The sequence below is a fragment of the Myotis davidii genome, unplaced genomic scaffold (assembly GCF_000327345.1).
Source record: "Myotis davidii unplaced genomic scaffold, ASM32734v1 scaffold456, whole genome shotgun sequence".
NCBI lineage: Eukaryota > Metazoa > Chordata > Mammalia > Chiroptera > Vespertilionidae > Myotis > Myotis davidii.
Genome location: NW_006287375.1, coordinates 1,452,234 through 1,472,226, shown reverse-complemented (window position 1 = coordinate 1,472,226; position 19,993 = coordinate 1,452,234). Strand labels below are relative to the sequence as shown.

At 38.0% G+C, this 19,993-nt stretch overlaps 1 protein-coding gene across 7 annotated transcripts in view; it reads right to left on the bottom strand.

The window, feature by feature from the left end:
* The window catches only part of RAPGEF6 (Rap guanine nucleotide exchange factor 6), a 184,576-nt gene that overhangs the window by 80,863 nt on the left and 83,720 nt on the right, over window positions 1-19,993 (bottom strand). For all 7 annotated transcript variants that reach the window (XM_015560937.1, XM_006759164.2, XM_006759163.2 and 4 more), the window contains 2 exons: window positions 12,893-13,024; window positions 1,606-1,783 (listed from right to left, as the gene is read on the bottom strand). In XM_015560937.1, the coding sequence (XP_015416423.1) occupies window positions 1,606-1,783; window positions 12,893-13,024 (310 nt within the window). The remainder of the gene's footprint in view (window positions 1-1,605; window positions 1,784-12,892; window positions 13,025-19,993) is intronic.

The following is a 19,993-nucleotide window of genomic DNA, read 5'->3' as shown; positions in this document are numbered from 1 at the left end:
TCTTAGGCCATTCCCTGGTATAAATACATGTGTAATAAAGATAAATATAAGGAAGAAACATATATAAGCAGTCAGCTAAGGGCTGACACAGAAATAACTATAAGATGCTATCCACCCACAGATAATTGGGAGTTTGTTATTTTCAATTTTTAAAAAGTGTTGTGAAAATAGCATAGTATGCAATTCTTCATCATAAAAAACGCACTTTCAGTTTTTGTCCAGATAATATTCACAACATGAAACTAAACTGTAGGTTACTTAACTATATGTCATTAGAGTGGCAAGGAATGTTCAAATGTATTGACTTATACTCACACAGATTATGATTACCATTAATACCAGCATCTTCTGATTTGAACAGCAGCAGTATGACCATTATAACAGAAAAATCTAGGATAAAATCTTAATTGAATCGTAACAATATGTAATGAAAATAAATCTTTGTCTTTAAAGATAACATTAGCATCTTTAGCATTTTTTTCCTTCTTTCTTTAGCATTATTTAACCTCTGGAAGTTACTACTGTAAGAAATTACATAAAAGAAAATTCACAGTTTTAACCAAAAATTACATACTTACACATATTTTCAAGCTAGAGAAGTAAAAACATTTTTTATAACATAAATTTTTTAAAAAAAGCTAATTCACAGACATTGGACACCAATGTACTATGTTTTAAATGTCTCATAAGCACGAATGGGAAAACCACTTTAATGGAATCAAAGCTTTTGTTTTATAAATTTGGGGAGCCAGGATGTGAGTGAGAGTGGTCTGGCTGTGACATCTGTTTGACTTTCAGGGTTGACTCAGTTGATCTGGTAGGCTAGGGAGGTGACCCCTACCTCCCTCACAGTTCCATGAGCATCCATGCCAAAGCTGCATGCTTGAAAAGGACAACCATCCCCAATAGAGGAGGACTGTTCTTCAATCAAGGGCATACAAGTGTCTGTGCTCCCGTTAGACCCTCTATACAAGCTCTCATATTGGGGTACCAACCTCAAAGACGGCCCTAAATGACACCTCCCTCTTGATATTTATGTCCTCATGCATTCACCTCCTAAATTGTATGAGGGTTGCTGTGTGTGACAAATAGAACTTTGAAGAAATAATGATGTCAATCCTGAAGCCAGATCATAAAAGATACTGTGGCACCTGCCTTACCCCCTTAGATTACTTGCTTTGGGGGAAAGCCGACTGCCATGCTGCGAGCACTTTTAAGCAGCCTCTGGAGAGACCACATGATGGGGACTTGAGGCCTTGTGCCAAAAGCCATGTCAGTAGCCACCTTGGAAATAGGTCCTCTAGCTCAATCCAGCAAAGCCTCAGATGACTTCAACCTTCATATTACAACCTCATGACACTGAGCCAGAACCACTCAGCTAAGCTGCTCCTGAATTCCTGACCCAGAAAATATGTGGGGTTTTCTTGTATTGCTTTTTAATTATTGACTCTATTACAAATGTCTCCCATGTCTCCCCAGGTGTGTTGCCTGCCAATGTGTGTTGTTTTAAGTCACTAAGTTTGGGGATAATTTGTTATGCAGCAATAGGTAACTATATCTAAGTTAAGCTATAAAATTCTTATTGTGAACAGATGTTTTTCTTACCAATGTCATCATCAGTTTTGTCTGCAGGTTCTTTTTCAAGACATTCTCGAACAAGATCTCGCCCCTGCAGTGGATCTGTTCGATCAATCTCTTCATCTTCCTCCTCTTCATCTTCAGAATCAACAGGTCCTTCTGGAAGACGTGTTAAATCTACATCTCCTACCTCACTTTCTGTAGCCTACAGAAAGAAAGCTTCATGTTATAAAAATTGTATGTCACAGTCTGAATTAATCAAAACTATCCCTCAATACCAAATATTATAAAGAATTAGGCAATATTTTATATTGTATCAAAAAACAAAATGAGATTTATAAAAAGTTTTCTCTCTGCCCAAAAGAGTCTCATCATTCCATGGTGTGACACTTAGGTGATATATCTGACTTGGTAAATAGAAAATGGTTAGAAGACTAAATGTTTTAATACCTGTTTTCTACAAATACTTGCATTTCTTAAAAATACATTTCCTAAAGCATGAAGTGTAAGAAATAAAGACAGTTTACCAACAATCACTTTATAAGTACTTATGAGTTTACACTGTGTGTTGTATATAAAATATCACTCTTTCACCACTAAGGTTTAGAGCAGCCGTGGGCAAACTATGGCCTGCTGGCCAAATCCGGCCTGTTTGAAATGAATAAAACTATTGAAAAAAAAGACCATACCCTTTTATGTAATGATGTTTACTTTGAATTTATATTAGTTCACACAAACACTCCATCCATTATTTTGTTCCGGCCCTCCGGTCCAGTTTAAGAACCCATTGTGGCCCTCAAGTCAAAAAGTTTGCCCACTCCTGGTTTAGAGTCTAGTAGGGTAAGCAATCATGTAAATTAAGAACAGAAGTATAAAAGAGGTAAAGAGAGGTACTGAAAAGTGCTAAAATAGACCAACTATGAAGGACTCAACAAATATTCATGACTTCCCAATGCCTTACTTGAATCTAATATTGTGCCAATAAAGAAGATCAGAGATTATTTTAACCAATCTTTAATATAAGCTTATATTTATAACCTCAACTCTGGAAACATTAGTCTCATTAGATACTTGTAAAGGAACTAGCAGATTTTTTAAAACCTGTAAACTTAAATATCAGTTACAGAAAATAATGAAGATATCTTTTAGAAAATAAAATTGTCCTGAAGTGAATTTGCTGTCAAAATTTCTAAATATTGCACTCACCTGATACGTATTAATAAAATAACATGAATACTGAAGCAGTTACAGAAAAAATGAGTTGACATAATCTTCAAATATTTAAGCCTCATCTCCTATCAAACATTCACTGTTTACTCTGCATAGAAGAGGATCTTCCTTCTTTCAGGGAATTGCTGTTCTCCTCCAACCTAACCCAGAGATTACAGTGGGGAACAGTGCCCAGTCTCTGGCTATGTAAGCTAAGATAGAAAGACCTCTTGTCTGGATTTTTATAATTAGAACTGGAGGGCAGAGTGTCCTTTTTCCTCTGGTTCCTTAATCAGAAGAATGTGATGCAGAGCAGCACGGGAGAAAATGTAACTAATAGGCAGAGAAAGAGGCAGGGGAATTGGAAGTACACTGAACAAGAGAGACAGACAAAGAAAGACAGCACAACAAAGCAATAGAAACAGAGCATGCAGGATAGGGCATAGCACAAAGAGCATCTGACAGAAAGTACCATAGGAGAGAGAGAGGAAGAGCAAGCAAGCTACCAGGCACCAAAGGACTAGAGAGGGATGGGCAGACGCACCTGCAAGATCCAGGTTCCCTGAGGCTGGAACTGTCTCTGCTTTCTCTGTGGGTCAATCAATTACCCTTTTGGGCTACTGTTAATTCAAAGTTAAAACTGATACTGGCAACTGAATTTGTTTTCTAAGATTCTGTTTTATACTTCCTTCAGATTTCTGCACAGCTTTAAGAAACAACTAGTTTAAACCAGATTAAATACTCAACTTCAGATCTCTAAGATTAGACCTGCTGTTAAGGATAATATAAGAGCAATTCTACCTCATGACTAGTATGCTCTCCTGAGTTATTTTTTGGCTATAGACCTTTAAGGTTTTAGTGGAGTATATTTCTGAATAATATACCTTCAGAATAATATACAAACTTCCTAACAGATTACAATCCCTTTTCAAAGACATGTGTACATGCTAAAATGATTTTTCCACAAGTCTAACTTATTTACATAAACTGATATTAATACAAGGACGTAGTGTTAAAAAAACTAAAGCAGTATTTTGCACACAATTTTTCAGAATACAGAAGCTCATCCCAGGAATAGCCTTTTTCCCCTTTATCAATTCTCAAGGACAATCGACCTTATAAATTTGAGTTCTTAAACCACACCTGTCCTCATTAATATCAGGTTTTCATCCCCTGACCCAGATTACTTCAACTTTTAGGTTATGTCTGATAAAAAGATGGTTGGCTCATAACAAAAAAGCAAGATGCAGTTCAATTATATGGACAATAGGGAAGGTGTATTGTCATCTGCCTGAGGAGTGAAGACATTTAAGAAAATACCTCTTTAGAGAGAATGGAAGTCATAGGTAGGGATGGGGAAAAGACTACTAAAGAACTCTTTTAGGAAACTTTTAAGGCCATGTGCAAGTAAAATAATTTAATCTATCCTTACAATTGTCTTCTCCTGCCTGTCTTTTTTTCAAAGTAGGATACAAAGAAAAAATATGAATAACATTAGTTATGAGAACATACTAAACTGTTAAAATGTTAAGCATATACAAGAGAAATATGGTGTCAAAATAAGAATTAAGAATAAAAGTAAGAAAAAGTGGCCAAAAACATACTAGGAAATTGAAAGTTTTGGTAATTTAAAAATAAGTAAAATAAAGTGAGCTACATAGATGGAGTCCAAAGTCTAATTCCTGGACTAAAACAAAGGAAAGCCATGTCTTTAGGTAAAGTTAGATACGATGACCACCACCAGGACTGGAAGTCACTGAATGATGCTTCTCAGGATACAATTCCTTGGCAGAAAATTTAATTCTATAGTAACTAGATAAGAATTTTTAAAATGTATCTTTAATGTCCAGCATATAATAAAAACTTACTAGGTAGGTGAAGGAGCAGAGATGTGATCTGTACCAGGAGAAAAATCTATCAATATAAAGAGGGCCAGGAATGACAGAGATGATAGAATTAGAAGACATGAACTATAGACATTTATTATCAAGAAGTTAAAGAATTTAAAAGAAAATACAAAAAATTTAGGGAGAAAATGGGAGATCTCAATAAAGAAATCCAAACTGTGAGAAGAGTGAACTTGAAGGTCAATAAAAAATACCCAAACTGAAGCAAATAGAGGGCAAAAGCCAAAAAGAAAATTCAACAGAGCCTCAGAGATATCAAAAGCTGTTACAAAAAAGGTAGGTCAAAAGATATGCCATAATCATGAAGGTAGGATACACAAAACATCAGAGCCCTGGCCTTTCAATCACTTTATCCTAGCACTTAAAATACAGCAGACCATCAAGAAGATTTTACTAAATTAATTAAGTCCAGAAAAAAAAGTATATTGGTAGAAGGACTGATAAGACAAATATTAAACTTCTTGTGTTTTTCCGTTCCTGCAGTATGAAAGTGTCTCTATGTGTATGTGTAAATATAATTGGTGAGGCAGACAGTCTGAAGTGATTTTCTGATGACTTGGCCAAATAAACCACCAGAGGATTTCCTTTTCCTGTTTGCATCCAGATAAACATGAAGCTACAATAAGGGGAACTACAGACTAGAATGAAGTGTTACACAAATTTACAAAAATCACATTTTCAAATTTAGAGCAAGTATTAAGCCAGAACCTTAGCTCTTCAGTGCTTCTATATTCTGCATTCCTATTTTTAGTATTTCTCTCAACTTGTTTCTTCTTTCTCTTTCTGGTCAGGACAAGAATCCTGTGAAATCAATCCTTCAAAATGTGCTGTCCAGGCTGGCCCATTCCATAATCTCTACAACAGGGCAGGCAAGCAAAGTGAAGCCTCCTTTGCCCCAGATAATTAAGCTAGTCTTGGAAATAACACCGGTTTCTACCTATAAATGTAATTCAACTGAAAAAATTTCTAGGTTACTTCCTAAGTGCTAAAATTGTGCTTAACTCAGTCAGCCTGGGATATACAAGTAAGAAAAAACTCTACTCCCCACAAATGTACTATGATAAAAAAATGTCAAGTGTACACATAACTACACTAAACAAGAGAAGAGAAAGAGACATGACGGAAAAACTGCTGTGAGGTTCCAAGACATGTGAGATAATGTGAAATGTCATCTAGGTGGAGCTGCTGGCACAGCAGCATTACCACACACTGAACTGGGAAAAGGTACATGGTCAGGGAATAGCCATTAAGTTAGTCACGGACAAGATCTACAATGTGCAAGTGGAGAATAGTGGAATATAGACCACATTTGCAGATTGTGGTTAGAAGGGAAAGGCTTGGATATAAATGTGAAATGAAGTGAAGAGCGTAAATTAGGTAACAGTGAAGCACTGAAGCTTTTTAAATAAAGTTATAACTTTTGTTTTCAATTTATTTCAAGTAAAAATTTAAAAAAAGAAAACAAAGATAACAGATATTGACTAGGGCACAGATAATATTCTTAACAAAAATATTAAAGTGGAAGAAAACATGTAGTAGACAAAGCTAGTTGAGGTGTCAAAAGAATATCCCAGTGGAAATGTGACACCAGGGACCTGAAGAGACTGGGCAGTAGAGCTCTGAATTAAGAATCGCTGTAAGGTAATAACTAAAGCGTCAGGATTTTTAGGAACATGTTTCTGTCCTACATAGAAGCTAAAAAATAGAGGTGAGGATTAAATGTGGCCCTCAGATTATCTAAAAGTACAGTCATGTGTCACTGAAAGACAGGGATATGCTCTGAGGAGTTAGGTGATTTTGTCCTTGTGTGGTCACAGAGTGCATTTTTATAGACCTACTACACAGTGGGTCTATATGGTATATATAGACTATTGCTCCTAAGTTTCAAGCCTGTACAGCATGTCACAGTATTGAATACTGCAGGCAACTATATGATGATACTAAATATTTGTATATCCAAACACATCTAAAAATAGAAAAGGTACAGTAATAATACAGTATAAACAAAAGTGTATGTGTTTGTGCACATACTCGGAGGGGGGTGTTCAGAGGAAGGCTATGGGAGAAACATCATTATAGGAAAAGTAGTCATCAGGAGTGAGAGAAGAAGGAAGGCAGGGAGGGAGAGAAGGAAGAAGAGGGTAGAGAAAAGGAGAGCAGAGACAGATCTAGGAGATAAAACTGGAGAGGAGAAATAATAAAAGGGGTGGAAGGAGGAAGGGGAATGAGTGGGGAGAGAGAGGCAGAAACTGGACTGGGAGTAAAGATAAAGAGAAATGGAGGGAAGAGAAGTAAGTCTGTGTGCAGGAGTGTGTGTGCATGTGCCCATGTGCAGGGGTGGGCTCCAGGGCTCCCCTGTTCCTCAGCTCTCTCCTCTAGCTCCCTTGCTAACTTTGGGTGGGCACAGGGCAGGTAGAGAGCATGCTGAGCCTCCTCCTTAATTTAAACCACCCAGAGCTAGCACTAAATTCATCCTCTTAGTGGGGTCTAGCCTTTTCTTTGAACATCACAAACTTTTTGCTTATAATCTATTAAAATCTTAAGGGACCACCATTGTTGACCAAAATGCTGTTATGTGGCACATACGTTAATGAAGAGACAAGTGCTTTAAGTTCAAGATTTCACAGTCCCAGCTCTTGGACAAGACTGAAAAAATAGGAAAAGGAAACTAGAGAGAAGCACTCCTATTTCTCAAATATTGAGAATACATAAAATATGACATCCAAGAACATTCTAACATCTAAATGCATACTTTTAGCTAAATTTTACGCTAATTTGATTAAAAACACATTCACACTGAAACCATTGCTTGCCATTTACTCCAGACTGTGGTAACTGCTTTATTCAGAAGTTTCTTTGAAAACTAAAGGCTCTTATTTTTAAAGCAGAAGACATGAAAACTCTAAAGAAGGAAACGCATAGAAGCACAGCCACAAGTTTGGCCATATAAAATGGTGTAAACAATTTTCTTGTTAAGAATTGCTGTTAGAATGACTATCTCTCTTTTTACCACAACTCTCCAAATTAAAAATACTTGCATTATTTTGTAAGGCTTTGTTTTTTGTGTTACAAGACATGACTGGATTAGGTGTCCCAAGTGCTGAGAAATTTGGAAAACCAGACAAACCACTTCAACTGCTGCTGGCCAAGGTATATGAAATGGGAATGTACACCTGTACTATAGGGTGTATGCAGAGCTTTAATAGGTACCACAAAGGAGACCTAAGGTCAAGAAAAGACTAAGGGTATAGAGCAGCCGTGGGCAAACTACGGCCTGCGGGCCAGATCCGGCCCGTTCGGCTGTTCTATCCGGCCCGCGGAGCCAAAAGAGCAGAGGGTTCTCTTGCTCTCCCCACCGCTCCTTCACCAGCAGCAGTGTTAACATGTATTAGTTCACACAAACACTCCATCCATGCTTTTGTTCCGGCCCTCCGGTCCAGTTTAAGAACCCATTGTGGCCCTCGAGTCAAAAAGTTTGCCCACCCCTGGTATAGAGCACTGACTCTCTTTTCTTTTCTTCCCTTAAGCTCTCTTTCCTTCCCTTTTGGTCCCGAGGATCTGATTGCATACATACACTTTGGTTGGTGTTATTTTGCTTATCCATATTTTTATTTTTATTTTTAAATATTTTATTGATTTAGTACAGAGAGGAAGGGAGAGGGATAGAGAGTTAGAAACATCGATGAGAGAGAAACATCCATCAGCTGCCTCCTGCACACCCCCTATTGGGGATGTACCCACAACCAAGGTACATGCCCTTGACCGGAATCGAACCTGGGACCCTTAAGTCCACAGGCCGACGCTCTATCCACTGAGCCAAACTGGTTAGGGCGATATTTTTAAATTGTAGTCTAGATAGTCTGCATTTTGGGGGATATATTTTATTGATCTCCTAGAGGCCCAGTGCACGAAATTAGTGCACTGGTAGGGTACCTAGCTGGTGTCAGCCTGCCTGGTACTCGCTCCCTTCCCTCAGCCTCCGGCCAGGGCCTCTCTCCCTTCCCCCAGCTGGCCCCACCCCCTGGTTGAACTCCCAGAAGAACTCCTAGTCAAGGGAACAATTTCCATACTATGTTTTTATTATATAGGACTAGAGGCCCGGTGCACAACATTCATGCACTTGGGGAGGGGGTTGTCCCTCAGCCCAGCCTGTGCCCTTTAGCAGTCTGGGAGCCCTTAGGGGATGTCCTACTGTGGCTTGGGAGTGGGCCTAAGCCACAGTCGGACATCCTTAGTGCTGCCGTGAGAGAGGCTCCCGCCACCACCACTGCACTCACCAGCCATCAGCCCAGCTTGTGGCTGAGCGGCACTCCCCCTGTGGGAATGCACAGACCACCCAGGGGCAGCTCCTGCGCTGAGCGTCTGCCCCAGGTGGTCAGTGCACATCACAGTGACTGGTCGTTCCGCTATTCAGTAGATTTGTATATTAGCTTTTTATTATATAGGATTATTTTTGCTCTTATTCCTTTTACCCTCTACTAATTATTCCTTTAATCTTTTCCCACAATTTTATTCAACTTTTATTTTTAATTATATACCACATTTACCTCCTTTTTAAAATTTGTTAAATAAATAATAATGTTCATTGAGAAAAACCATAATAAAAGCTTAAGAAACACAATAAAAGTACCACAAAACAACTACCAGCAGAAAAACATTACCATTTGGTCCTCTTGAATTCAGATTTGCATTTGATGTATACAAATACAAATATATATGTGCATGCACATACAGGGTGTCCCCAAAAATGTATACAAACTTCAACAGCTGATAGCTCAATTCTGGAAATGAAATGTATTTTAATAAACACTGCCTTTATAATTATTCAAAATGTGTGTATACATTTTTTGGGACACCTATATACTTATTTAAAGATTCTGATTTATTTTCCTTTTGCTTTTATCTCTGTAGTTTTGCTTCTTTTAATCTTTATACTGTTTCATTCCTTTGGCTATTCTAAACTTAACTAAAGCCCCAGTTTGAAAACTTTTACCTATTTTGGCTACTCTTAAAATCTTTTATCTTACATTTTTGCATATTTTACTTTGGTATTATGATAATTTTCTACTTTATTTTTTTTAAAATATATTTTATTGATTTTTTACAGAGAGGAAGGGAGAGGGATAGAGAGCTAGAAACATCGATGAGAGAGAAACATCAATCAGCCACCTCCTACACACTCCCCACTGGAATGTGCCTGCAACCAAGGTACATGCCCTTGACCGGAATCGAACCTGGGACCCTTGAGTCCGCAGACTGAAGCTCTATCCACTGAGCCAAACCGGTTAGGGCTAATTTTCTACTTTAAATTTCTGAAATCCTACTTTGGTTCTAGAATTTCATTTTTTAAATCCTTTTATCTGTCCACTCTCCCTAAATTCATTAAAGCTTACTTTTATTTCATTGGTTACTTTGCAAATTTCACTGTGTCATCATTTAACTATATGATTCTACTTACATGACCTTCTGGAAAACACAAAACTATAAGGGTAGAAAACAGATTGGAGGTTGCCAGGGGCTGGGGATCAGGAGAAGGGACTATGTACAGAAGGGCATAAAGTACTTGTTGAGGTAAAAGAAATGTTCTATGTCTGTATGTAGGCTACACTAAAAAGGATGAATTTTATTAGGTCCAATGCACAAAATTCGTGCAAGAGTAGGCCTTCCTTCCCCTGGCTGCCAGCACCGGCTTCCCTCTGGCACCCAGGACCCGGGCTGGCTTCCCTCAGGCTGGCCGCAGGCATCCAGGACCGGGGTTGGCTTCCTGCTGGCCCTGGCTTTCATCAGGAAGGACGCCCGGAAGATGTCCGGTCTAATTAGTATATTACCCTTTTATTATTATACATTACGTCTCAATTAACATTAAACATATATACACAAATACACACAATTCGTGATGCAGCATACAGAATTGATATGATTTGGTGCAGAATGTGATGATCAAGGAAGGAGAACCAATTGCTAACTTCCAGGTTTCTGGGGTATAAAATGGAGTCTTCTTCACTTTCTAATGGAAGCACTGCTTTGACATGCAGGACAGTGTCAAGGATACCTGTCCACAGTTTATAAAAAATGAAACTTTTTTTTTCTTTCTCATTTTCTTTCTATCTATCTATCTATCTATCTATCTATCTATCTATCTATCTATCATCTATCATTTATTGTTGAGAGTATTATAGATGTCTCCCCACTTTTTTCCCTACTGCCCCTCACCATCCAGTTCCCGCCCTGCCAGGCCTTCACCTCGTTACAAAATAAAACCCTTAAAAGCAGAGGGAGGTGTAGAGAGTGCTACCAAAGAAGGAAAACATATGGAAGGCTGGAGCAGGCCTTACAAGGCCATGGTACTGTAGCAAAAGATCTCCAACCACACCAGTAGGTGTATTCCAGTCCCAGCCTCAGGTATGCAAGCCAGTAGGTGAACATCCTGTAGATGCTAATATAAGTGCAATGCTTCAAAATATCCTCCAGGATCTTGCCAAAGATACAGAACCCTACTGTGTGTAGCCCATTCATAACAAAGCATTAGCCTTCTCAAGTGACCTTGAATGTCAATCTGTACGCTATCCTCTTATCTCTTTTCTCACATCCATCTAGGGCTCTGTTCCTTGCTCTAAAAAGGTGGTCACGTCTAGTTTAGAAAGGATATACTAGTGATACTAGGTTATCTATTGTCTGTCAACACCATATATCTGTTGTATAGTCTCTTCTAGCAAGGTTCAGACATTCCCACTTATCCTGGGAACTTCATTAATCCAGGGTCAATCCTCCTTGGAGTTCCTCTCTAAAAAAAAACAGAGTCCAGAGAAGACACTACTCTACTTTGATGGTTAGTGCGTAACAACTGTTATTTCTTCCATGAGATACTTTAGGCGAGGGGCAGAATGCATGGAGTCCAACAACTAAACACACACATAGTAAGGCCCCAGAGCCATTTATTTAAAAAAAAGTTTCCCTTTTCTGTCTACTATAAAAGTGTGATCAGGGAGAATTCCTTACTCTATTATAAAATGTCAAAAAGGAAGATTTTGTTGGCCAGAGCAATGACTTTTGTGGACAAAGCAAACATGGATGCTTTTTCCAACTTGCTTCTGCCAACAAACTTCCCTTAACATAGAAATGGTGATATTCCTAAAACATCTGAAACTGGGTAACTCAGTAGAATCAGAGTCTAAAATGTTTTCCTAGACAACAATGATTCTATTTCAATAGAGTGGTACTATATGGTAGCCACAATCCACATGTAGCTGTGGGGTACTTGAAATGTGGCTAGTCTAAATTGAGATTACCACTGTAAATTTATAATAAATTCTGGCTATTGAAGACAGTATAAAAAACTTATGTAACTCGTTCATAGTTTTTAAACACTGGTTAAATGTTGAAGTGATAATATTTGGATGTATTGTGCTAAATAGAATGTATTATTAAAATTAATTTTACCTGTTGCTTTTTATTTTAATATGGCTACTAGAAAATTTAATAGAGCCTTCAAAATACAAAAGCAACTCTAATTTTCTTTGTAATCTTACTTATAGGAGATTTATATAGTAATAATAAAAATCAGCCTTTTTATAAGTTTAAGTTCAGTTGTTTTAATAACTATTTTTTGTTATTGTTAATCCTCATATGAGGATATTTTTTCCACTGATTTTTTCCAAGAGAGTGGAAGAGAGGGGGAAGAGAGAGAGAGAGAGAGAGAGAGAGAGAGAGAGAGAAAGAAACACTGATGTGAGAGAGACATATCAATTGGTTGCTTCCCTCACGCACTCTGACCAGGGCCAGGGATTGAACCTGCAACCCTGGTAGGTATGTGCCCTTGATTGGAACTGAACCTGTGACCCTTTGGTGTGTGGGCCAACACTTAACCACTGAGCCATGCCAACCAGGCCTCAATAACTAATTTTTACCAAGGCAAACATTATATGGTTTCATCTGGATAAAAGAAGTTAAAAAGAACACTATGTCCATACACTGCTGAATTATATTTAATCACCCTAAAAAAAATGGATCACCTCTTTAATTAGACTTCCAACTCTGAAACAGTAAATAAAGCATTTTTCCCCAAAACCTTATGCCTGAATTTCAAATCTTACTTAAAAGACATGTGACCCCCTAAAGCACAAGCACAGAATACTTGATAGAATAAAAAAAACCCATATATATATATATATATAACACACAAACCACTAAAATATTACCTGATAGATATCAGATAAACTGCTGCTTCCAGAGTCACTAGCGATGCTACAACCAGACTGACTGGAAGACACGTGAGTCACCTGTGGATGAGGGTTGTCTGTGATATGCATCTTCGTAAGATCGGCTGGAAGCTGAAGAAGAAAAATAATTTAAGATATTCTAAATATCAAACCACTTTCATAAGAGAATTTTTGACACAATGCAACTTCTGCAACAAATTTTTGCTTGATGTACATTACTGTACAACTTCACTTCTAAGCAAATTTTCCATTTTTAGGAAATTGCTTAGGAAATGATAACCATATTAATACTCTGACACTATTAGGCAAGCCTACAGTGGAAACCTACTGAAGAGTTTTCAAAAAAGATTACTATTAGTAATGGTATTTCAAAAGAAAAACTTTCCCTCACAACAAATATCAGCTGTTTCCACAATAAAGGGAGGGGATAGTATTATGTACACATATGGGAACACACACCAATAAAAATGATTGCTAATAGAATAAAACAGTAATATCTTGAATTAAATTACAATATCCCATGATCACAGTGCAAATAAGGTAGAAATAAGTGAAAAAAAAAGGCAACTAGAAAATTATCATGTACTTGCAAATTATAAAACAGACCTCTAAATAGCCCATAGGTCAATGAAGTCACACTTGGAAGTTAGAAAATATTTATACAGAATAAAAATTAAAATGCTATATATCTAAAACCTATGGAATAAGCTAAAGCCATACTAAGAAGCCATTTTATAGCTTTAGTATGTGTATTTATAAAGGCAGCAGAAAATCAATGAGCTAAGTAAACTGTTTACAATAACTATAATAAAAAAATATTGATGGGAGTAGTCCTCAACTCAGAGATCTTCCTTCCACTTTGTTTCTATTGTTTAGATAAAAAAACAAACAAAACAAACATGCCCTGACCAGAGTGGCTCAGCTGGTTGAGTGTCATCCCATGAACCAAAAGGTCATGGGTTTGATTCCTGCTCGGGGAACATGCCCCTGGTTGTTGGCTTGACTCCCAGTGGGGCGGGGGGGAGGTATGTGGGAGGCAGCCAATCAATGCTTCTCTCTCACATTGATGTTTCTCTCTCTTCCTCCCTCACTCTCCCTCTCTTTCTAAAATCAATGAAAATAATTTTTAAATGTCATGTGAGAATGAAATAGATTGAAAAGTAAAGACTGAAAATAGTTTCAAAATGTCAGATTTTGGTTGTGGTGAGGGAGATATTCTATACACCCAGATTCCTACAGAGATAAGACTAAAGAGGTCATTCATAAAAGTAACACAATAAAACAAAGCCAGAAGAGCAAATCTGTAAATTGGCTTAGAAAAGATACTTAAATGTACTGAGCAACCTTCATCCTCACTAGATCCTAGAAGGCAGGCAATTATTATCCTCCCTACTTTACTGATGAGGAACTGAGGCACGAGGATTTGTGACTTGCCCAAGATCTCACACTCAAGTTAGTAGTGGAGTTGAAATTCAACTCAGATCTATCTGACTCGAGTACTACTCTCTGATAAACTCTTACTTTGTGCCAGGATCTCTGCTGGCAATGTAATGCTGGAAACAGATGGATCCTACCTTCAAGGAGCTCAGTGTAAAAGTGAGAGAGGACACAGATTTACAAGCATATAGCAACTGCTTTCAACTTCAAAAACTAAGATTTTCATTAGGAATCCCCTCAACCTCTTTATCCAATGGAAAGAATAATGATGGTGATTGCACAGCTAACATCTGAGGGCTCACTACATGTCCCAAATATGTAAACTGTAAAAAATATATTTCTAGTGAAGAGAAAAATTGAGGCTGATGATCCAAAGTAATTATAGCTTTACCTGCAATATATCTAGCTGAAATGTTTTATTTTCACATGGAGAAAGCATTCTTCTATCATTTCTACAAATAATTTGACTTTTATCAAAATGGAAAACAAATACATACACATGTATGTGAGAGAAATTTTCTCTTACTTTCTCTTTTAAAAATGGCCACAGACAATGGAATGTGTTGAAATTCTATAACCCTTAGCAACTAACGGTTGCTATACACATAGTACACAATCTGACTTTTTATGATGAAAAAATTTAATCAAGATTCAAAGATGAGAGTTATTAGAATGCCTTGTGATAAATACTAATATACTTGATATATAATGGAAAGCTGTGAATAAACATTTATCTTATAAGCAACTGAAAACAGTGGAAAGTGATATAAATTAGATAACAAAAAACTCCCAACATAAGGACCTGTATGGGAAACTGAGAAATCAATGCAAAGTGAAATACTTTTTGGGATATAGACATTCATGCTGTCTATATCCCAACTAGAGGCCCCTGCATGAAATTCGTGCAAAGGAGGGGGGTGGGGAGGGAAGAGGGTGGTCCTTCAGCCCTGCTTGTATCCTCTCACAATCCGGGACTGCTGGCTCCTAACTGCTTGCCTGCTGGCCTGATTGCCCCTAACCACGCTGCTTGCCTGCCTCATCGCCCCTAACCACTCTGCCTGCCTGATCGCGCCAACTGCTCACCTGCCTGCCTGATTGCCCCTAACTGCTTGCCTGCCTGCCTGATCTCCTCTAACCACTCTGCTGCCTGCCTACCTGTTCACCCCTAACCACTCTGCCTGCCTGCCTGATCACCCCTCATATTACACTTTTATTATTAGAGATAGTTGTCTTGCTCCAAGCTGTAAGGGCCTCCTTGTCATAGAGATAGAAAAGTTTTAATTTTTACTCTTGATATGGCAATTAACTAACACAGATGGCCACCAAAAAGGTGACTTACCAAAGGGTGTATAGCAAACGGTGCTGTTAAGTCCTCTTGCATGAAAACGTGCATGTTGTGCATTGTATCTGCCTGGGTACATAAAAGAGTGAAGTTTCTGTGTCTTTGCAATCATGAGAGAATTGCGTGAGACCCCAGCCCAGTCTGGTTTGGTGCTCACAGAATAATAGAGCTCTTTTTTTTCCTTTGCTCCATTGGTGGAGATTTCCTAGAAGTTGCAGGATATCTTCCTTTTAATTTTTCCTCAACACTCTGACTTTACTTATGTCTCTCACCTTTGCTTTCCCTCCACCCCCCATCTGCAACAGTAACTTGCTCCAGGCTCACTTTGCTCGAGTGTCTAGGACAGTGGTTGGCAAACCGTGGCTCGCGAGCCACATGCGGCTCTTTGGCCCGATGGCATGGGCCATGAAGTTTCAATCGCACTGTACGTGTGCACCCACACGTGGTATTTTGTGGAAGAGCTACACTCAAGGGGCCAGTTTGCCAATCACTGGTCTAGGAAATTGCACAATGCATCTGCCACCAGAACCACGATTCCCAGCATTCCTGGTGCTCCCCGCAGTCTTGACTTCCACTTCCAGTCCAGGGGCTGCAGAAACCGAAAGGATTGGGGACTCCAGCTGCCCTGTTGCGCCCCCTCGGCGGGGTTGAAAGGACCAGGGATTCCAGTGGGCACCATCTTTGTGATGGTGTGAGGGTCAATTTGCATATTCCCTCTTTATTAAAAAGGATTATACAGAGATATTGTTATCTCTGCATCTAAATCCGTCTCACACACACATCCACGGACACACACAGATGTCCAGGCAACTCTACAATGATATACTTGTATCTTACTTTTACTACCTAATGAAGGTCTAGCAAAGTGCTTACTCCACACATGAACCTATACATTAAGTATTTGTAGAATAAATGAATACATTTGCCTTCCAAACACTATCATTGTTGCTCAGATTTCCTCGGATATATGAACAGATGAAGTTTCATCACAGGCAAATTCAGTATTTTAGGGAGAGCAGCACTTCCTCAACTGTATACTTTAGAATAATACTCATGGATATATTAATGAAAAAAAAAAGGTGTGAGGGTTTACTAGCTGAATAACTTAGAAAATAATGTTATACTATATGCTCCTTAGTTCTTCACAACAAACATAAGCATATTTATGGAGGGTCTAAGAAGTCCAGTCCCACAATCAAGATATCTGTTTCACACAGCATTCTCCAAACTTTTCCCAATATTCTTATTCCACACCCCCATTCTTATTAACATATTTCCAGTGTAAGAAATAATGCTTTGGGAATAACGCTTTAAGCCCATGCATCTATCCAAGAAATATTCATAGGGCAATTAATTTTTGCTGTCTGTATCAGGCTGGTGGCAGAGAACTATTTGAATCTAGATTGCCACAAATGCAGGTGTGTATAGCACAAGGGCAGTATTATATGAACGTTCAAGATTTCACATCATGTTTAAAAATTTAATCAAGAATAACCTTCCACAACTAAGAATGATAATAGGGAAACTTTACTATCTGAAACTTCTTGCCCCTAACAACCCATATCTCAGCATTATTTCATTTAAGAGAAGGGCATGCAAAGGGCTCTGTAAATATGAAGTAATATTTACTATTAACACTAAAAAGAATGCTTAAAAATTGCACAATTCCCCAACAGAATAGCATTCCTCAAAGATCCATTGTTAAATTCCAAGCTGCATTATTAGAATATGCTTTTTAAAACAAAGCTACCTGACAGAGGAGCACTGTGCCTATCCAGAAATCACCTACCCATTAACCTTATTTAAAAGACCAAAGAAATAACGATGATTCTTGTGCATTTTACGAAGTCTGTAAGTTCTTGTGTGCTACACACTGGAAGACATTTCAGAACTCTATACTCAGTTACTATAAATATAAATAAATTTCTATTAAGCTTGCTGCTCTAATTTCCCATTTACTGAACAAGAATACTAGTCATAAAAGCAATAATGAAACATCATGAGGTTTGGGAGATTAAAGAAGACAATTAAAATACTAAAGTAACGAATGCAGCTTAGAAAGACCACATTTTCACTGGGGATAGAGAGCAGGGAGAATGATATTTAAGATGAGTCCCAAGGATGTCAATTTAGACTAAATGTACTGAATAGTACTGACAAAGACCCAGAACTGCAGTGTCCAATATGGTAGCCCTAGTCATACATGGCTACCAAACCCTTAAAGTGTGTGGCTAGTCAAACTGACACATGCTGTAAGTGTAAAATACAAATTGGATTTAGTAATTAAATCACTACTACATTTTTATTGTTTTAGAAACTTACTAAAAATATTACATTTCACCTTAAAATATTTTAATGTGGCTACTAGAAGGTTTAAAATTACATATGTGGTTCACATTTTATTTCTATTGAATAAGAAGTAAACAGTAAGCAAACCAGTGTAGCTCAAGTACAGGTTTCTACAGGAAGACATAGGAGATGAAGGGCCAGATGTAGCATTCTTGGGTGCTTAGATTTCCTGAATGAGAAAAAAGCTACTGAGAGGTTTAAGCAAGAAAATAAGTAGAAGAGACTTGGTTCTTAAAAAGATTACTCTGGAAGTATAGAAGATGAAATGGTAGAAAATTATACTTATGGGAAACGGGAAACATTAGTCAAGGCACAGGAAGATGGAGGCTTTATGAAATCAAAAGGAAACTACCAGAATTATAAAGGGGCTTCTACCACTAGATAATGACATATCATAAAAATGTCAGCTGAGAGAGAGAGGAAGAGAGAGAAAAGATTCTAAAATCCCAAAGCAGCCTGGAGCCTATTTTATGGAGACAGTCTAAACTTTCTCAAAAGCCCTAGAGGAGGTAGCTATATCTAATCAAAGTGGCCTTGGTATACACCAGCACTGTGCCTGAGGCATGCGAAGGCGAAACATGAATTCATATCTCATTACACTTTCATTAAAAAATGAGGGATTGGGGGAACATTGTTAAATAACTCAATAAGTATTAGAAGACATATTTCTCCCACTTTATTTTTTTTAAACCACAGAGCAGCTTTCAATTAATATGTGCATTAACAGCGAGTTTATTAAAAGTGAAGAGAGACTTAATGAGGAAAAAAAAAGAGTGCCTGGTAAATTTGAGGACAAGCAAGGAAACCAGAGTGAACAATCAGGAGGGTAGTCAAAGATAACACTGTCTAGGAAGTCATGGTGAAGACTCTTGACTTTGACTCTGAAGAATGTCTGCCAAGGAGGAGGGAGTGATCAACTATGTCAAATGCTGCAGACAAGTAAAGTATGATAACGGCCAAGAAATGACTTGTAAATTTAGCTATGTGTAAAAATGAGAGTGCAAGTACTTCCTAGACCAGTGGCTGACTGTAGGAGCACCCAAAGAAGGAATATAGAAGACAAAGTGGTAATGGCTCCTTCACTCAGTGAATAGTCACTTAGGGCTTTAAATAGACCAGGAAAGTTAGCTCTCAACTAAGAATCACTCAAGGAAGTCAACTCCCTGAAAGAAACTCCAAAAACTCAACTAAGAGAAGAATTTAAACTTGAAGAAAGAGTTAATAAGACAATGGGGAAACGAATAGTATTCATAAATAAAAACAAGTTATTAAACAAGGATAATTGTGAAAAAGCATCACTTAGATTTTAGAAATGAAGGATATTATTAAATTGTGGAAATTTAAAGATAACTAGCAAAATAGCAATTGGCCACAAATGGAGAATGAATTAATAAGCCAGAAGATCAAACTGGAAATGCAGAGTGGGAAAAAGATAAAACAAACGTTTGGAGCCATTATGGACAGATGCACAGTTCCAACATCTGGAGCAATGACAGAAAAAGAGTTGCCGTTTTCAAAAAAACACACAAAAAATCCAAATTTCCCACATCTGAAGACAAATGGTAATCTTCAGCTTGAGAGATTTCCAAGTGCCAAGAAAAGAAAACAAAATAAAAATTTAGACAATCCACGTAAAACTTCATGGCATCAACAAGGATAAAAGATAAAACAGAAACAGCCCTATCCAGTTTTTCCCAGGGAGGCACCATCCCAGCCCCGGTCAGGGTGCCCGTGGGAGGCAACCAATCAACTTGTCTCTCTCACATGGATGTTTCTCTCTCTGTCTCCTTCCCCTCCCTTCCACCCTCCCAATCAATGGAAAAAAATATTCTCTGGTGAGGATTAACTAAAAACAACAACACAAAACAGAAAAAAAGTAAAACACAATACTTAACAAAGGAACAAGAATCATAAGGAGCCCAGACTTCTCATCCCCAATTCTGGGTGCCAGA